Source organism: Ceratotherium simum, chromosome 37 (assembly GCF_057802395.1).
Source record: "Ceratotherium simum simum isolate JZ-2026a chromosome 37, ASM5780239v1, whole genome shotgun sequence".
NCBI lineage: Eukaryota > Metazoa > Chordata > Mammalia > Perissodactyla > Rhinocerotidae > Ceratotherium > Ceratotherium simum.
In genome coordinates this window covers 23,780,151-23,793,610 of record NC_141936.1, presented here as the reverse complement: position 1 = coordinate 23,793,610, position 13,460 = coordinate 23,780,151, and the positions used below count along the sequence as shown (strand labels likewise).

The 13,460-nt window shown below is 37.4% G+C and overlaps 1 protein-coding gene across 1 annotated transcript in view; it reads right to left on the bottom strand.

Annotated features, from left to right (window-relative positions):
• Nucleotides 1-13,460, bottom strand: part of ABCA12 (ATP binding cassette subfamily A member 12) — a 178,094-nt gene that overhangs the window by 37,211 nt on the left and 127,423 nt on the right. The window contains exons 24-33 of the mRNA XM_087424852.1: nt 12,536-12,865; nt 11,362-11,431; nt 11,139-11,273; nt 10,120-10,275; nt 9,016-9,202; nt 6,670-6,888; nt 5,284-5,480; nt 3,635-3,795; nt 2,025-2,261; nt 1,487-1,637 (exon numbers count right to left, since the gene is read on the bottom strand). Coding sequence (XP_087280978.1) covers nt 1,487-1,637; nt 2,025-2,261; nt 3,635-3,795; nt 5,284-5,480; nt 6,670-6,888; nt 9,016-9,202; nt 10,120-10,275; nt 11,139-11,273; nt 11,362-11,431; nt 12,536-12,865 — 1,843 coding nt within the window. The remainder of the gene's footprint in view (nt 1-1,486; nt 1,638-2,024; nt 2,262-3,634; nt 3,796-5,283; nt 5,481-6,669; nt 6,889-9,015; nt 9,203-10,119; nt 10,276-11,138; nt 11,274-11,361; nt 11,432-12,535; nt 12,866-13,460) is intronic.

Sequence of the window (13,460 nt, the reverse complement as noted above, 5' to 3'; positions counted from 1 at the left end):
TCATGATCTTCATTTAGCCGATAAGGAAAAATACAAAGCTGCTTAATTTAAAACAAATGCCAATTAAACAGAGTGAGCAAGTGTAAATGCAAACTCATATCTCTGCAAAGGGGAACGGTAGAAGAAGCTGAACATTTTAAGTTAATTAGTATGCTTTTCTGTTTCTTGAGAAATTACATGTGGATGACTTACAGGTGTATCAAACGGAGGAAATGTGCCTTCCAAAAGGTAATGTCAAGGGGGGGAACATTCCGACTGAAGAATAGTTTCAAATTATGAGACAAATGCAGGGGCAAATGCATAACATTTACTTCCTAAAGCAGATGACCACTTTCTAATCAAAGTCCTCAATTCCAAGGACTCAACAACTGTAGCCCTCAAAAGATGATAAACGAAGAATATGGCAGAGGACAAATGATTCTCCCAAGTTCCAGAATTAAACAAACATCAGAGATGATCTTTTTTGAGTTTTAGCGGCAAGCAAATGTTTAATTAAAAGTTCTGTTCCTAGAGATTTTTCCCAATTTAAGCAAACTGTTGAAATGACAGTTTATATATATATAATTTTATATATAATTTTAATATATTATATTTAATATACTTATTATAATATATTAACTATAATTAAGATATTATAATATATTTAATATAATATAATATAGTAATATATAATATAAATATATATAAAATATATAAATTACTCCATAATTTATATATCATTTTACTATATGCTTCCTTGAATAAATAGTGTTTCCAAAGGCATAAGTTAACTGTCAGAGACTAAGAGAGGATAAAAGTTATTTTAAAAAGAGCCCCATTCCTCAAAATCGTGTCAAGAAACATGATTTCTCAATCATATCCTGTGTGAATAATTGCAGGGAAAAACCTATTATTACAAGTTCTTAGCCATCAAGTCCAACTTCGTCAATTCAGAGACCCCTCCCTGAAAGCATTTTCTCAGAGCCTGAATTTTCTCAGCACCTGAATTGTTCAAATGGGGGAAGCTTAGACGTATTTGCCAATGAGGTCCCTAGAAAAGAGTAATGACTTTTTTTCTCATTTTTTTTGATGACTATTACCTCCACTTGCAGGTGTCTAATAACAGTGAGTGAACTCCCTTACTAGGTAACTTCATCCATTGTCAGACTGCGCCAACTACAAAAAGGATTCTAACCTTTTGAACACAACCTGAAATTGTAGTAATTTACCTCTCGAGAAAGACTTCCGGTGGGTAGAGGGACTACTCACCACCACCCTAACAAAGAAGTTCTTTTACGTTCTTCAAAATATTTTTAAAATAGAGAATTCGATTTGGTTCAATGTTTTGTATATATAAAAAAGAGAAAGCTTATATTTCTTTAGTCTTTTTGAATTTAGAAAGAAAATTTAAAGTTGAATTCAAAAGAAAATCAAAATCTGTCCTGTGATTTTCTCACATTTATGACATCTATTGGAATTAAGCAAAAGATGTACGTTAGGTGTGTACCATCTCTGTCTGTGAAATTGCTGCTGCTCACAGATAAGTCGTCAGGAGTGGAGATGCCGTTGATACTGGAATTTCCAATTTTCTTTTGTGTTAAATGCTCAAGCCTCATATCACTATTTTTTTGTGACTCTTTAGTCAAGTTCAGAAAGACCTAGAAAGAGAAGCCAGAACACTTCATTAACATAAAACGTGTCTTTTCTAGTTTCTAAATTCAGTCTTGATTTTGAATTTTTGTCATATTTATTGAGACAAATACGTGTGACTTTAAGTGAATATTTTTGAGAGTGACTTGAAACGAACATTTTTGCCTGTAAAACATATGTAATTGGAGCAAGACATTTGTTCTCAGAAGTCAATACTACATAAGAATGATATTGAGATAATTTTAAGATTTTCTGAAATATTTATTTTTAAATATTTCTTTTCCTTTTTTAAAAAACTGTACATATTTATTCTAAGGCAATTATTTATTCTAAGGCATATTTATTCTAAAGCAAGTTATATCAGCTTGAAGACAAAAGGAAATGCCCAGGTGTACCTCTTCCACGGTGGTGTCTGAAATGCCGTAGCACCCGATGTTGAGGTTACCCATGCCGTTGTCCAGGGCTCTTAGGAGGGACAGATAGGCCCCCGAGACTTTGGTGCTAAATGGAGGAAGCACGTAAACAAGTTCTCCCCCGATGTCCTCCTTGAGGTAGGCTTCAGGGAGGTGAGATCGGATCATCGCTGTCACGGCCATCGTGTCACACATCGTACTAGCATTTAGATTTGGACTCTAGAGACAAAAACAGAAGTTAAACGCTCCCTTGTGTTCACGCTGCAGTGCCCAAGGGCCCTAATCAGAAGGTAGTGAGTTCTTTTTGGCTCCCCCAGACCTGAATCAGACCACAAATCACTCCCCCAGTGGCTACCTGTCCCACTGGGGTCCCCAGAGTTGTCTGCATGTCTCTATTCTACCGGCTCCATTCCCCCCACCTCACCTGTCCCTTCTTCAACTTCACTGCCTGCCACCCTCCCTCTCACTTGCTCTCTTCCAGTGACAACACTCTCTTCTCTGTCGCTAGAGTGCTCCAGGCTCAGGCACACCCTCCTCAGGGCCTTTGCAATTGCTGTTCCTTTGCCCCCAGACAGTGACATGGCTCGTTCTCTCCTGGCCCCAAATCTTGGCTCAATTGTCACCTTCTCAGTGACCCTTTCTCTTACTACCCCACTTAAAATGGCACTGCCCAGCATTCCCTACTCCCTTTCCTCTGCTTTATTTCTATCCACAGCATTTATCAGTTGCTAATATACTTGTTAACTGTATCATCTGAATCCCCTATACTCCATCAGAATCTAAACTCCATGAGGGCAGAGATTTTAATATCTTCAGTTCACTGCCGTATCCCCAGTGCCTAGGACAGTGCCTTGCACACATAATGAGGCATAACACACACCTAATACATAAATTTTTGAATGAATTAATGGATATAACAATGAACTACTTTTTATGTTTTGGAAGTCACACTGGGATGATCAGATATAAAATAAATGATAATAGTCAAAACCTGCCTAAGAACTTATATGCCTTGCCCAGTACTGATAAATCATATGCTATTTTAGATGGAACAGGGATCTTTAGTCAGCATCTTTGTTCTTCAGAGATATAAAAGCACCATTGGTCTGAGTCAGTCTCACTTGAGGAGTATTGATCAGAAAATGAATACATGACTACATATTCTCTTCATCTGCTTTTGATAGAGCACAAAATCTAATTTTGAGCCCTCCAGGCTGAAATGCTAGGGAAACTAAAAGGCTGATCCTCCATCAGTAACCTTAGGATTTAGATCACTTTTTGCCTAGCACACTTGTTCTCAACGTGAGATCCCAGACAGTAACATCAACATCGCCTGGGACCTTGTTAGAACTGCAGTAAATTCTGGAGCCCCATCCCAGACCTACTGAATCAGAGACTCTTGGGTGGGGCCAGAAATCTGAGTTTAATCAAGACCTCCAGGTATTCTGATGAGCACTCAAGTTTGAGAAACATGAATCTAGCATATTAATCATGAGTTTTAGCAATGAATAAAGTTGGAGAGATTCTGCCTCTGTTTCATATAAAAATTGATTTACGACCCCATAATGAGGTATATTTTCTCTCCTACCAACCTTTTTCTTGGTGAGTGTCAGGTGATAGCCGTCCCCAAATGCTTCCTTGAGGTAAAATGGTGACCCACAGCAGCGCAGCCCGCCCTGCTCCAGGAATGCGATGCGGTCACTCAGCACTTCAGCCTCGTCCAAGTGGTGCGTCGACAGAATGATTGTTCTGGCTTGAAAATGCAGAGGAGAACAACCGAGAATGAAAAATGAAGATACGGTTCCCAAGATATATGGAGTTAACACAAGTAAATCCTGTGATTTATGAGAGGAGTCGTGTTGTATGAGCCACCTGAAAAACCAACCAGAAGGAGCTTTCAAAATGACTCAAGAGAAATTTGGGAGGGGTGTCCTTAAATATTGGAGGATATTTTTCTTCTAAGTTGGCAGCAAATAAGCAGTTATTATTCTGTATGGCTAAATCTTCAGCATTTACAGTGTAGACCTTGGAAACTCCCCCCAATATGTTAGTTTGCCCCCTTAGCTTCGTTTCCATTTCTCTCTCTCTCTCTCCCTTTCTTCACTATGAAAAAGCAGTAATTTTAAAGACTTTTTGAATATTCCTGTCTGATTAATCCACTCCACTGTGATTGCTCCTTTGCTTCATACCCTGTTAGCACTTATTTAGTCTGTTTTCAGTTTATATTCGTTTGTGTGTGTTTGGTATCTCTAATTAGATTCTAAGCTCCTCCAGGCAGAATTCGGAACTTCTAGTGGATTTGCATGCTCTCAACAGGCCAGTTAAGGGATCAACTCACAGTGGACACTACATCGATACAAGAGTCCCCCCTTATCCACGGGGGATCTGTTCCAGGACCCCCAGTGGATGCCTGAAACCGGGGATAGTACCGATGATCAGAGACAAAATAAGTGTATTTTATATATACACTATAATATACTATGCTTTTTCCTATACCTATGATAAAATTTAATTTATAAATTAGGCACAGTAAGAGATTAACAACAATAACTAATAATAAAGTAGAACAATGATAACAATATACTGTAATAAAAGTTACGATAGATCTTAGCAACCTCAGCATATGATTTTTTTTTCTTTCCTTATTAAGTAGAGAACCGTCACCTTTTCACTTAAAGGAAGCACTTTACAGTTTCTCTTTGGCATATCCGAATTGCCGGTATCACTACTCTTGTGCTTTGAGGTCATTATTAAGTAAAATAAGGGTGACTTGAACACAGCACTGCATACTGTGACAGGTGATCTGATAACTGAGATGGCTTCTAAGTGACTAACGGGTGGGTGGCATCCACAGCGTGGATCCACGGGACAAAAAGATGGTTCAAGTCCCGGGCAGGACGGAGTGGGAGGGCACGAGATTTCATCACGCTATTCAGAACGGTGTGCAATTTAAACGTATATATTGTTTATTTCTGGAATTGTTCCTTCAATATTTTCCAATCGTAGTTGACCTCAGGTAACTGAAACTGCAGAAAGCGAAACTGTGGATAAGGGGAAACTATTGTATTAACTAATTGACCCAGAAATTTAGCTGGAAGAAGAAAAGACTTGGGAAAAGGAAGAGCCCTTCTGAGACTTTTAATGGAGATCATAAACAGAAAAGGCTTCAACTTGCTTGTGTGCATCCCAGAGGGTAAAATTATAACTCTTGGGTGGAGAAGTTATAAGAAGGTACTTGTACCAGTCTTGTTCTTGGATATAACGTCCCATATACTGCGGCGAGAACATGGGTCAACTCCAGTGGATGGTTCATCCAAAATTACCACTGTCGATCCACCAATGAGAGCTATGGATATGGATAACTTCCTCTTCATTCCTCCCGACAATGTTCCAACTCTCTTATGACGATGACTATACAGTCCAGTATCTTTCAAAGTCCTTCAAAATAATGCATGGTGGTTATTTTCTACAGATAGAGTATTCGAATATTGGAAAAATATAATAAGCATCCTAAGTGATAGGTATTCACTAAGTAACTATTATGTGCTCAGCAAGGTACAATAAATTATTGAGGACTCAAGATATAATTTTTTATTATTTATCATCTATTTGGAGATACAAAATTAATACTCAGAAAACAACACAAGGGAATATATGGCTTATTATTTTATTCATTCATTTGACAAATATTTATGGATTATCTGCCTATTTTGTGCCAGACCGTGTTTTAGGTCCTGGGGAAAATCAGTGAGCAGATAATGTTCCTACCCATAAGGAGACTATGATCTAGTATGTGTGTATATCAGAAGGCATGCAGGAGAAATTCCATCAATATTCCCAAATAAGTTTATAAGATGCCACATGGTGATAAGTACAATAAAAAAATAAATAAAGCAGGGTACATGAGATAAGGGGTGCCAGGGACCTGCTGCTTTAGGTATCCATCCTATATATGGTGGCCCCCTCAGAAAAGGTGACATTTGAGCAGAGACCAGGAAAGTGGAGGAATAAGTCAAATGGCTGTCTGGGGAAGGCTGCTCTAAGTAGAGGGAACAGTAAGTGAGCAGCCCTGAGGCTGGAGTAGGCCTAGCATAACCAAATGCACAACTGGGCTAGTGTGCCAAGAGCAGGGTGAATGGAGGAGAGTAGAAGGAAATGAAATCAGAAGCGAGATTGGGGGCAGGTCATGTAGGGCCTTGTAGACCTTCACAAAGACATTACTGAGTTTCTCACTGAGTGTGATGGGAAGCCACTAGAGGGTTTTGAACCAAGGAGTGACACGGTTTGATCTGCAGTTTAAAAAGGTCCCCTGGCTGCTCTATTGACTGTATAAGGGAGAGTAGAAGCCAGGAGTCCGGTGGAATGCTTGGACCAGTGCAGTAGCCATTGAGATTAGAAACAGAGGATTTGGGGCAACATGGGAGACAGAGAAGAAGAGAGTTAAACAGTTCCAGTATAACAACTGGTCGGTGAGGATAATGACATTAAATGTATACATATCAGAGAAGTAAAAAAACTAAAAACCAATTTTTTTGTGAGAAAATGTTTTCTATTGGTATTATTATCATAGCTTGACTTCTCTTGGAGAGGAGTCACCAACGCATGTTCTTATCCCTGTCAGACTGACCTTTTTACTTCCTCATGCAGCTGCTTTTTAGTCCAGTGAGGAACTTTGATGGAGCCATATAAGAGGAGGTGTTCCTTGGTAGTGAGGTAACTAAACAAGACATCGTGCTGCATGCAGACCCCCATGTTCTTCCGTACGGTGTGTAGGTCTGTTTTGATATCTTTTCCATAAACAAAGATGGTACCTGCTGAGGCCCCAAACAGCCCGGTCAACATGGAGCTGGAAATGAAGAAATGATAAATTAGGTGGGAACAAGCATTTAAGCTAGATTTTAGGACTAAATGTATCTCAGTTTTTAGCAAAAAATTTCACAGTGTATATCCTCAGGCGAGGTCAAGCTATGAAATAAAATGGTATTAAATGGGAATAAAAATAATTACTTTCAAGCATTTGATAATTTACAGTGTTAATAAACACCACATAATGATGATGATGACGGTGGTGAGGTGGTAATAATGTTAGAAATTGTTGTGCTCTTTAATTGCAAGTACACTCTCTCCTTGAGCAAACTCATGCACTTCCCTGGTATCAGATAGAATCTACAGGTCATTACGTCTCAAATTTATATCTCTAGCCCAGACCTCAGCACTCAGTTTGGACTTGCTCTATCTATCCAACAGACAATGCCACTCCTCCATGCAATGTCTTACGGGGCCTCAAACTCAACATGTTTAAAAGTTAACTCATGATCTTTGCCCTCAAACCCTTGCCCTCATTGATGTTACCTCTTTCACCACATGACGAATGTATATACTGGTTGCACAAGCCTGGAATCCAGAAGTTGTTTTTGCATCCTCATCCTATCTCAATCTCCTGACTCACCCATATCTCTCCATTTTCCCAGCCAGTACCATAGTGCAAGCTGCCATCACCAATTACCTACCAACGGCTGTAGGCTCCTGACTCTATTTCCCAGATGGTCTTTGGTCATCTCAGTCTCTTTCTCTACACTGTAACTGGAGTATTCTCACCTAGATAACTCCTCATCGTCTTTCAGCTAGTTGGTGAACTGGGCGATTACTTAATATCTGTCTTCTCCACTAAAACGTAAGCTCCATGAGGTCAGGGAGAGGACTGCTTTCTCACCCTCTCTCTCAGTACCTAACTCGCGCCTTGCACATAATAGACCCTAAATGGTTCTTGTGGATTAAACAGAGAATCAATACAATACACAATTCTTCCCATGAAAACACATTGAAATACAAATAATATACTTCATTCTTTATATTCAGAAAATGAAACGGGGGCTGTCTCTGCTAAAATTACAGCCTCTTCAAAAGCCTTCTCTATCCTTTTTATTCCTTGGCCTCTAATTGCCTATTAGAAGTCTTGCCTTTTAAGCATTGAATTCTCACTAAAAAGCTAACTTGAATTTAAACAGGTCATACAAATGAGAACAGCTGCATGGTCACTCATTTCATGACCTTCCTTTGTCTCCTTTTATTTACAAAAAAAAAAATAATAATTTGAATTTTTTGGCAGCCACTGAGCTTACTCATGATGATACTAAACAGGATATCCAGCAACTGACACTGTTTCTCAAATAACGGATAGAGCACCAATAGCTTCTTAGAGCTGACTCCTAGCTAAGCGATGTGGGCCACTGGAGGTGAATCGCAAAAAGAAATTCAGAAGCACGTCACTTTAAAAACCTTTGAATCTCTTCTCCATTCAGACACAGGAAAATGCTAGTGAAGTGAAGCGTGAGAAAGAACAGCCCATGTGTCACTCGAGGCCTTTTTGATCTATCCCCGATAACTGGGGAGTCTTTTGTTTCTTTAGGAATCAAGGCAAGGGCTCCCTGTGATGGAGCAGCTGGGCTGAGTGTGTTTATATCGGGGTGTGTCAACTCAAACTTTTACATGGGCCAGGATAGAAATGCAAATACATGAAACAGACTGGGTGTATGAGGCAGTACAGATTGGTGGGGACCAGGGATGAACCAGAAAGAAGACACTCCCTTTAAGAGAACAGTTCAACCAATTGTCCCTACCGAAGACTGTAGACCCAATGTTGATAATAACTTCCTATTACATAAGAGATGTCACAAATATTTATTTTTATTAGGAAACTCCTCCATTTTTAAACATTGGCATTGAATTAAAAATTTTAAGTAGTACCAGGCGGGCCAACACTAGGTAGACCAAATAAACCTAGCTGGTGGGCCCAATCTGGCTTTTGAGCTCACAGTTTGAGACCGCTGATTTAGACTCCATTCTACAGTATACAAGTTGAGCTATTTTAATCCATTTGGGAGATGTAATAACTATTTTTAATGAAAGACGTGAGGAAATATTAAGTAATATGCTTCCATGACAATAGTAACGTACATGAAAAGTAACATACATGGTAGTAGTTTTCCCAGCTCCATTGGGTCCCAGCAATGAAGTAATATGACCTTCATAAAAGTTCAGATTGAGGTTATCAACAGCAATTTTTGAGCCATAGATCTTTGTGACCCCATGCAGGGCAACCCCAACTGTGAGATCTTTAGGTTCAGGCTCAATGTTGGAGGGAAACATGTATTCAGGACCTGGAGAGAAATCAGCAGAAGAGTATAAGCCCACAAATAAGGAAAATGCAGCCAGAGTTAGAATTTTGTCTAATTAAAAATTGAAGACTATAACAATACAACACTTCAAGTAAAAAACAATTTCAGAAACAAATGATCAATTATAGTTTTCAGTCTCCTCACTTGGTTAAAGAATAAATGAGAGTGGGAAACCACATTCTCTAAGGTTTATATCACCCTTATCTGTCAGAAAAAGTAGTTCTAGCATACAGAATCATAATGATGAATTATCCTTTATTCAACAGATCTCAAATATTCAAAAGACAAGTCTACGTCTTAGTCCTCTGAGTGAATAGGATGATACCAATTTATGGAATAAATGTCTACAAGGTGTGATTTTACAGTGATAAGGCTAGCTCAGATCTGTGGTTTATAGAATCCAGTTCATTAATTACTATCTACATTTCCTTCAGGCATCACAAAAAGACCACTTATATGGGTCAAATTTATAAAGATGACCTACTCACCCAATATCAGTAAGACATAAGCTTTAAACTGTTGGTCCGGTGTGGGTGATGGGTTATGCTAAATTATCCATACTTGTTACTTGGGTTACTCCTTATGACTAGTGACAGATGGCTAGAGTTACGGGTGCAGACTGTGGCCAAGGAATAAAATTTTTCTCTGTGTCAGTCTAACTGGACCACAAAGGGATCTGCAATCGTGGCCTAATTAGCACCATATGCTAGCCAACTGAGCTAATGAGCCCAGAAAAAGCCACAATTTAATCTCCATAAGACTCCAAACACATATGTGTAGACATATTCATCCATGACTAAAAGCATGATAATTTTACCATTTAGAAAAACATAATTAAAATCACTAGTCATGCAAATTGTATATCACTTGTCTCATAATAATGCTTGTTGTCGACCTACTTGTCTTACTGGCAGACGGGTTGGTGTTCTGCATCATGATGTTAGTAAACATAAGGCCATTGCCCTTCTCATGCTTCAAGTCTGCACAACCCAGTCGCTCCTTCCAATAGGAAGGAAGGATTGGAAAATACCACGGAGCTGCCATACCATATGTACCTGTAATAAACACATATTAGGAAAAGCAATTATTAGCTGACTGTTAACATTAAGCAACAGAAGCCAAACAACAGAATACTATATATGGTTCAGTAAGCATTTTCATTTTTTTGATGCTATATAAAACTAAAGAGTAGTCTTAGCTTCCAAAGTAAAGTAAAAAAAAAATGTAGCCTTTCTTTTATCCTTTTTTTTTAAACAGCTTCATTGAGGTGTAATTATATACCACAAAATTTACTTATTGTAAGTGTAGAGTTTGATGATTTTTAGTAAATATATAAAGTTGTGCAACCATCACCACAATCCATGTATTAGAACATTTCTAGAACTCCAAAAATTTTTCTCATGCCCATTTGCAAATTATCCCTGCTCCCACCCCAAGTCCCAATCACTGATCTGCTTTCTGTCTCTACATATTTGTCTCTTATAGAAATTTTATATAAATGGAAGAATACTCTTTCATTCATTTATAGCATCAGAAAAATGTACAAATATAAATAAGACTTAGTGGAAAAACTCCTAGCAGGTTAAAAGTGATGACCACTTGAGACCTAGGAGAGGAAACCCAGCTAGGCTTTTTCTATTAAGATTTGGTAAATTCTGTTTAGGAGACTTGGGTTTTGCCTTATAATATCTCACATGACCGTTTGGAATGACTGGATTCCTTTTTCCTTTAAAAGAACATCAGAGAAGGAATTCACCAGGGCATTATCTCATCCTAAAAAATTTTGCTTAGTTTTGGGATTTAAGTATTTTGGGGGGGAGATTGTATACAGCAAATCAAATATTAAAAAATATATATTAGTTGATTTATAATGATGACAACCATAAAAAGCATATATCTATAGGAAGCATGTTCATACCTGGGAAAACGTTCCTGACATACCAGGCAATAAGGAAATAAATGAAGGAGTCAGCTAGGATCAGACAGCACAGCCAGCCAAATGAGGTGGTGTCGTTCTGAACTGGGGAACTGTACATATTTTCCCACTGAAGACCTAAAAAGTGAGCACACGTACTTATTCTTCTGTGAGACGTATTGCAGTTGCGAAAGATTAAGATCAGTTTTGAAGAAAGTGAACCTACCAATGCCCTGTTCCTCGTATCTTGCGATGTATTGACTCGCATAACTGAACGCTGTTGGGGACAGCAGGCTCTGTGAAGAAAATAAACAGCAACGACAGTTCTTGTAGATTTCACACATCTCACCCAGAGGGATCTTAATGTACTTAAAACTTTGGACGCTTATAAAGATAAAATTAACACTACCTCTCTAAGCATATTTAAAAATACAGAGGTCCCTCACCAAGCACACTACTACTCTGAAAGAAGAGGAGAGGAAATAGCAGAAGACAAATGCAGGAAAATTATAACTTGGAAAATATTTTTCAAAAATCCAAACTATAGATCTAAACTTACTAAATATTGCTCAGCAATTTATAAAATAGGTAATTACAGGGTAATGCAATGTTAAGATTAAAGTTAAATAAAATGTTAGGGGCCAAAAGATGTTTTTACTTCATAAATTGATTTCAGGTAATAGAAGATTATGAATGAAAATATCAATTGATTGAATGCTTATAATGCAAAAAATTAAAAAATTAAATGTTTAAACCCAAAGTAGTCAGTGTTAAATGAAAGTTACTTATCACTTTCTATTTCCATAAACAGCAAAGTTTTAATATGACTCTCAGTCGACGATGAGATTTACTTCGGCTTTCCAAGATTCAAAGTCAGTAATCTTAATGCTTTTGTTAAAATTCTTAAATTAATTTAGTACTTTTGAATTGAAAAAGCATGATTCAAAATTGGTTATATGCTATCAGTACATTTGTCTTTACGCCTATAAATTATATCATATGCCATGAAAACCATGAGAATTACTCATATGTGACAATAATTCCAGTAATAGAGGCTCTAAGACATTTAAGTAATTGAACCAGAGAGAAGTCAGAATTCTTGATGATATTTAAAATGCCATATATTACATTTTAACTGTTTTTTTCTTCAGGTACTATTTCTCAACAGCATCACATATTATAGTTTTAGAAACTCTGGGGCAAAAATTTCCTTTTAATAGTCTTATGCTGGTATGGTATACGACAATGTAGAAAAAACTATCATTAGGACAATTAAGCTTATTTTGCTATCAATGAACTTTTAAATTTAGATAAGTGTACTTTCACCTTGAGAGTATAAAAACAAAAAAAGCGTCCGTTCTTTTCACACACTGGCCATTCAGTTGTGACGGGTGACTCACCATGAATACTTTTACTACATAGCTCAACTCGTTCTCAACTGTAACCAGAACAATAAATGGAAAAAAGGCAATGATATAGATGAGGCTTCCAATCAGAGCTGCGATGTTGGTGTTGTTGAAGAAGACACTGATAAGATAGCTCATGGAAATAACCGAGAAGCTGTAGTCCGAGAAATACAGGAACAAAATGAAGCCATTTGTTTTAGGAAGAATATTGCCAAACTTGAGTATAATGATGAGGATGACGATGGTAACCAGTAAAAATCCAACGCTCTCTATAAGCCAGGCAAAAAAGTGGCTGCAGGAGTTCACACCCATCATCTTCATGTACTGTAAAAAGGAGAAAGGGTTAACTGCTTCTAAAGCCGATATACTCTCAAATATCAATTATTCCTGTACCATGCCAAAATGCTCATGAGACTTTGTTCATGAAATGAGGCATTTTAATGATTTACATAATTATTTACATAATAAGTATTTGTCTGTGCTTGCTATGTGAAATTAATATGACCATTTATGCCAGCCTCGTCTTAGATTGTATGCTCCCAGAGTGTCGCAACATAATGTGTTCTTTTTTTTTTAATTCCATGTTATAACTGGTATCTAACTGATGACTCCAGATTAAACTAATTTAGAATAGATCATCAAAATTTATGGTATTCCTTGCAGAATTTTACAACATAAATTTGACATTTGTGGCGACATGAAGATTTCAAGCTGGTGAAAAACCATGGTTTATTTTAAATTCAATGTAGGGACTGAGATAATAAAACTCCACACATATATATACAAACTCCATATATATATATACATATATATATATATATATATTTTTTTTTTTTTTGCTAAACATTAATGAACAACACAATCAATATTCATGTTCCTGAGAGAAATAGAAGAGACCTGATTCCTAAGAATTTAAAAC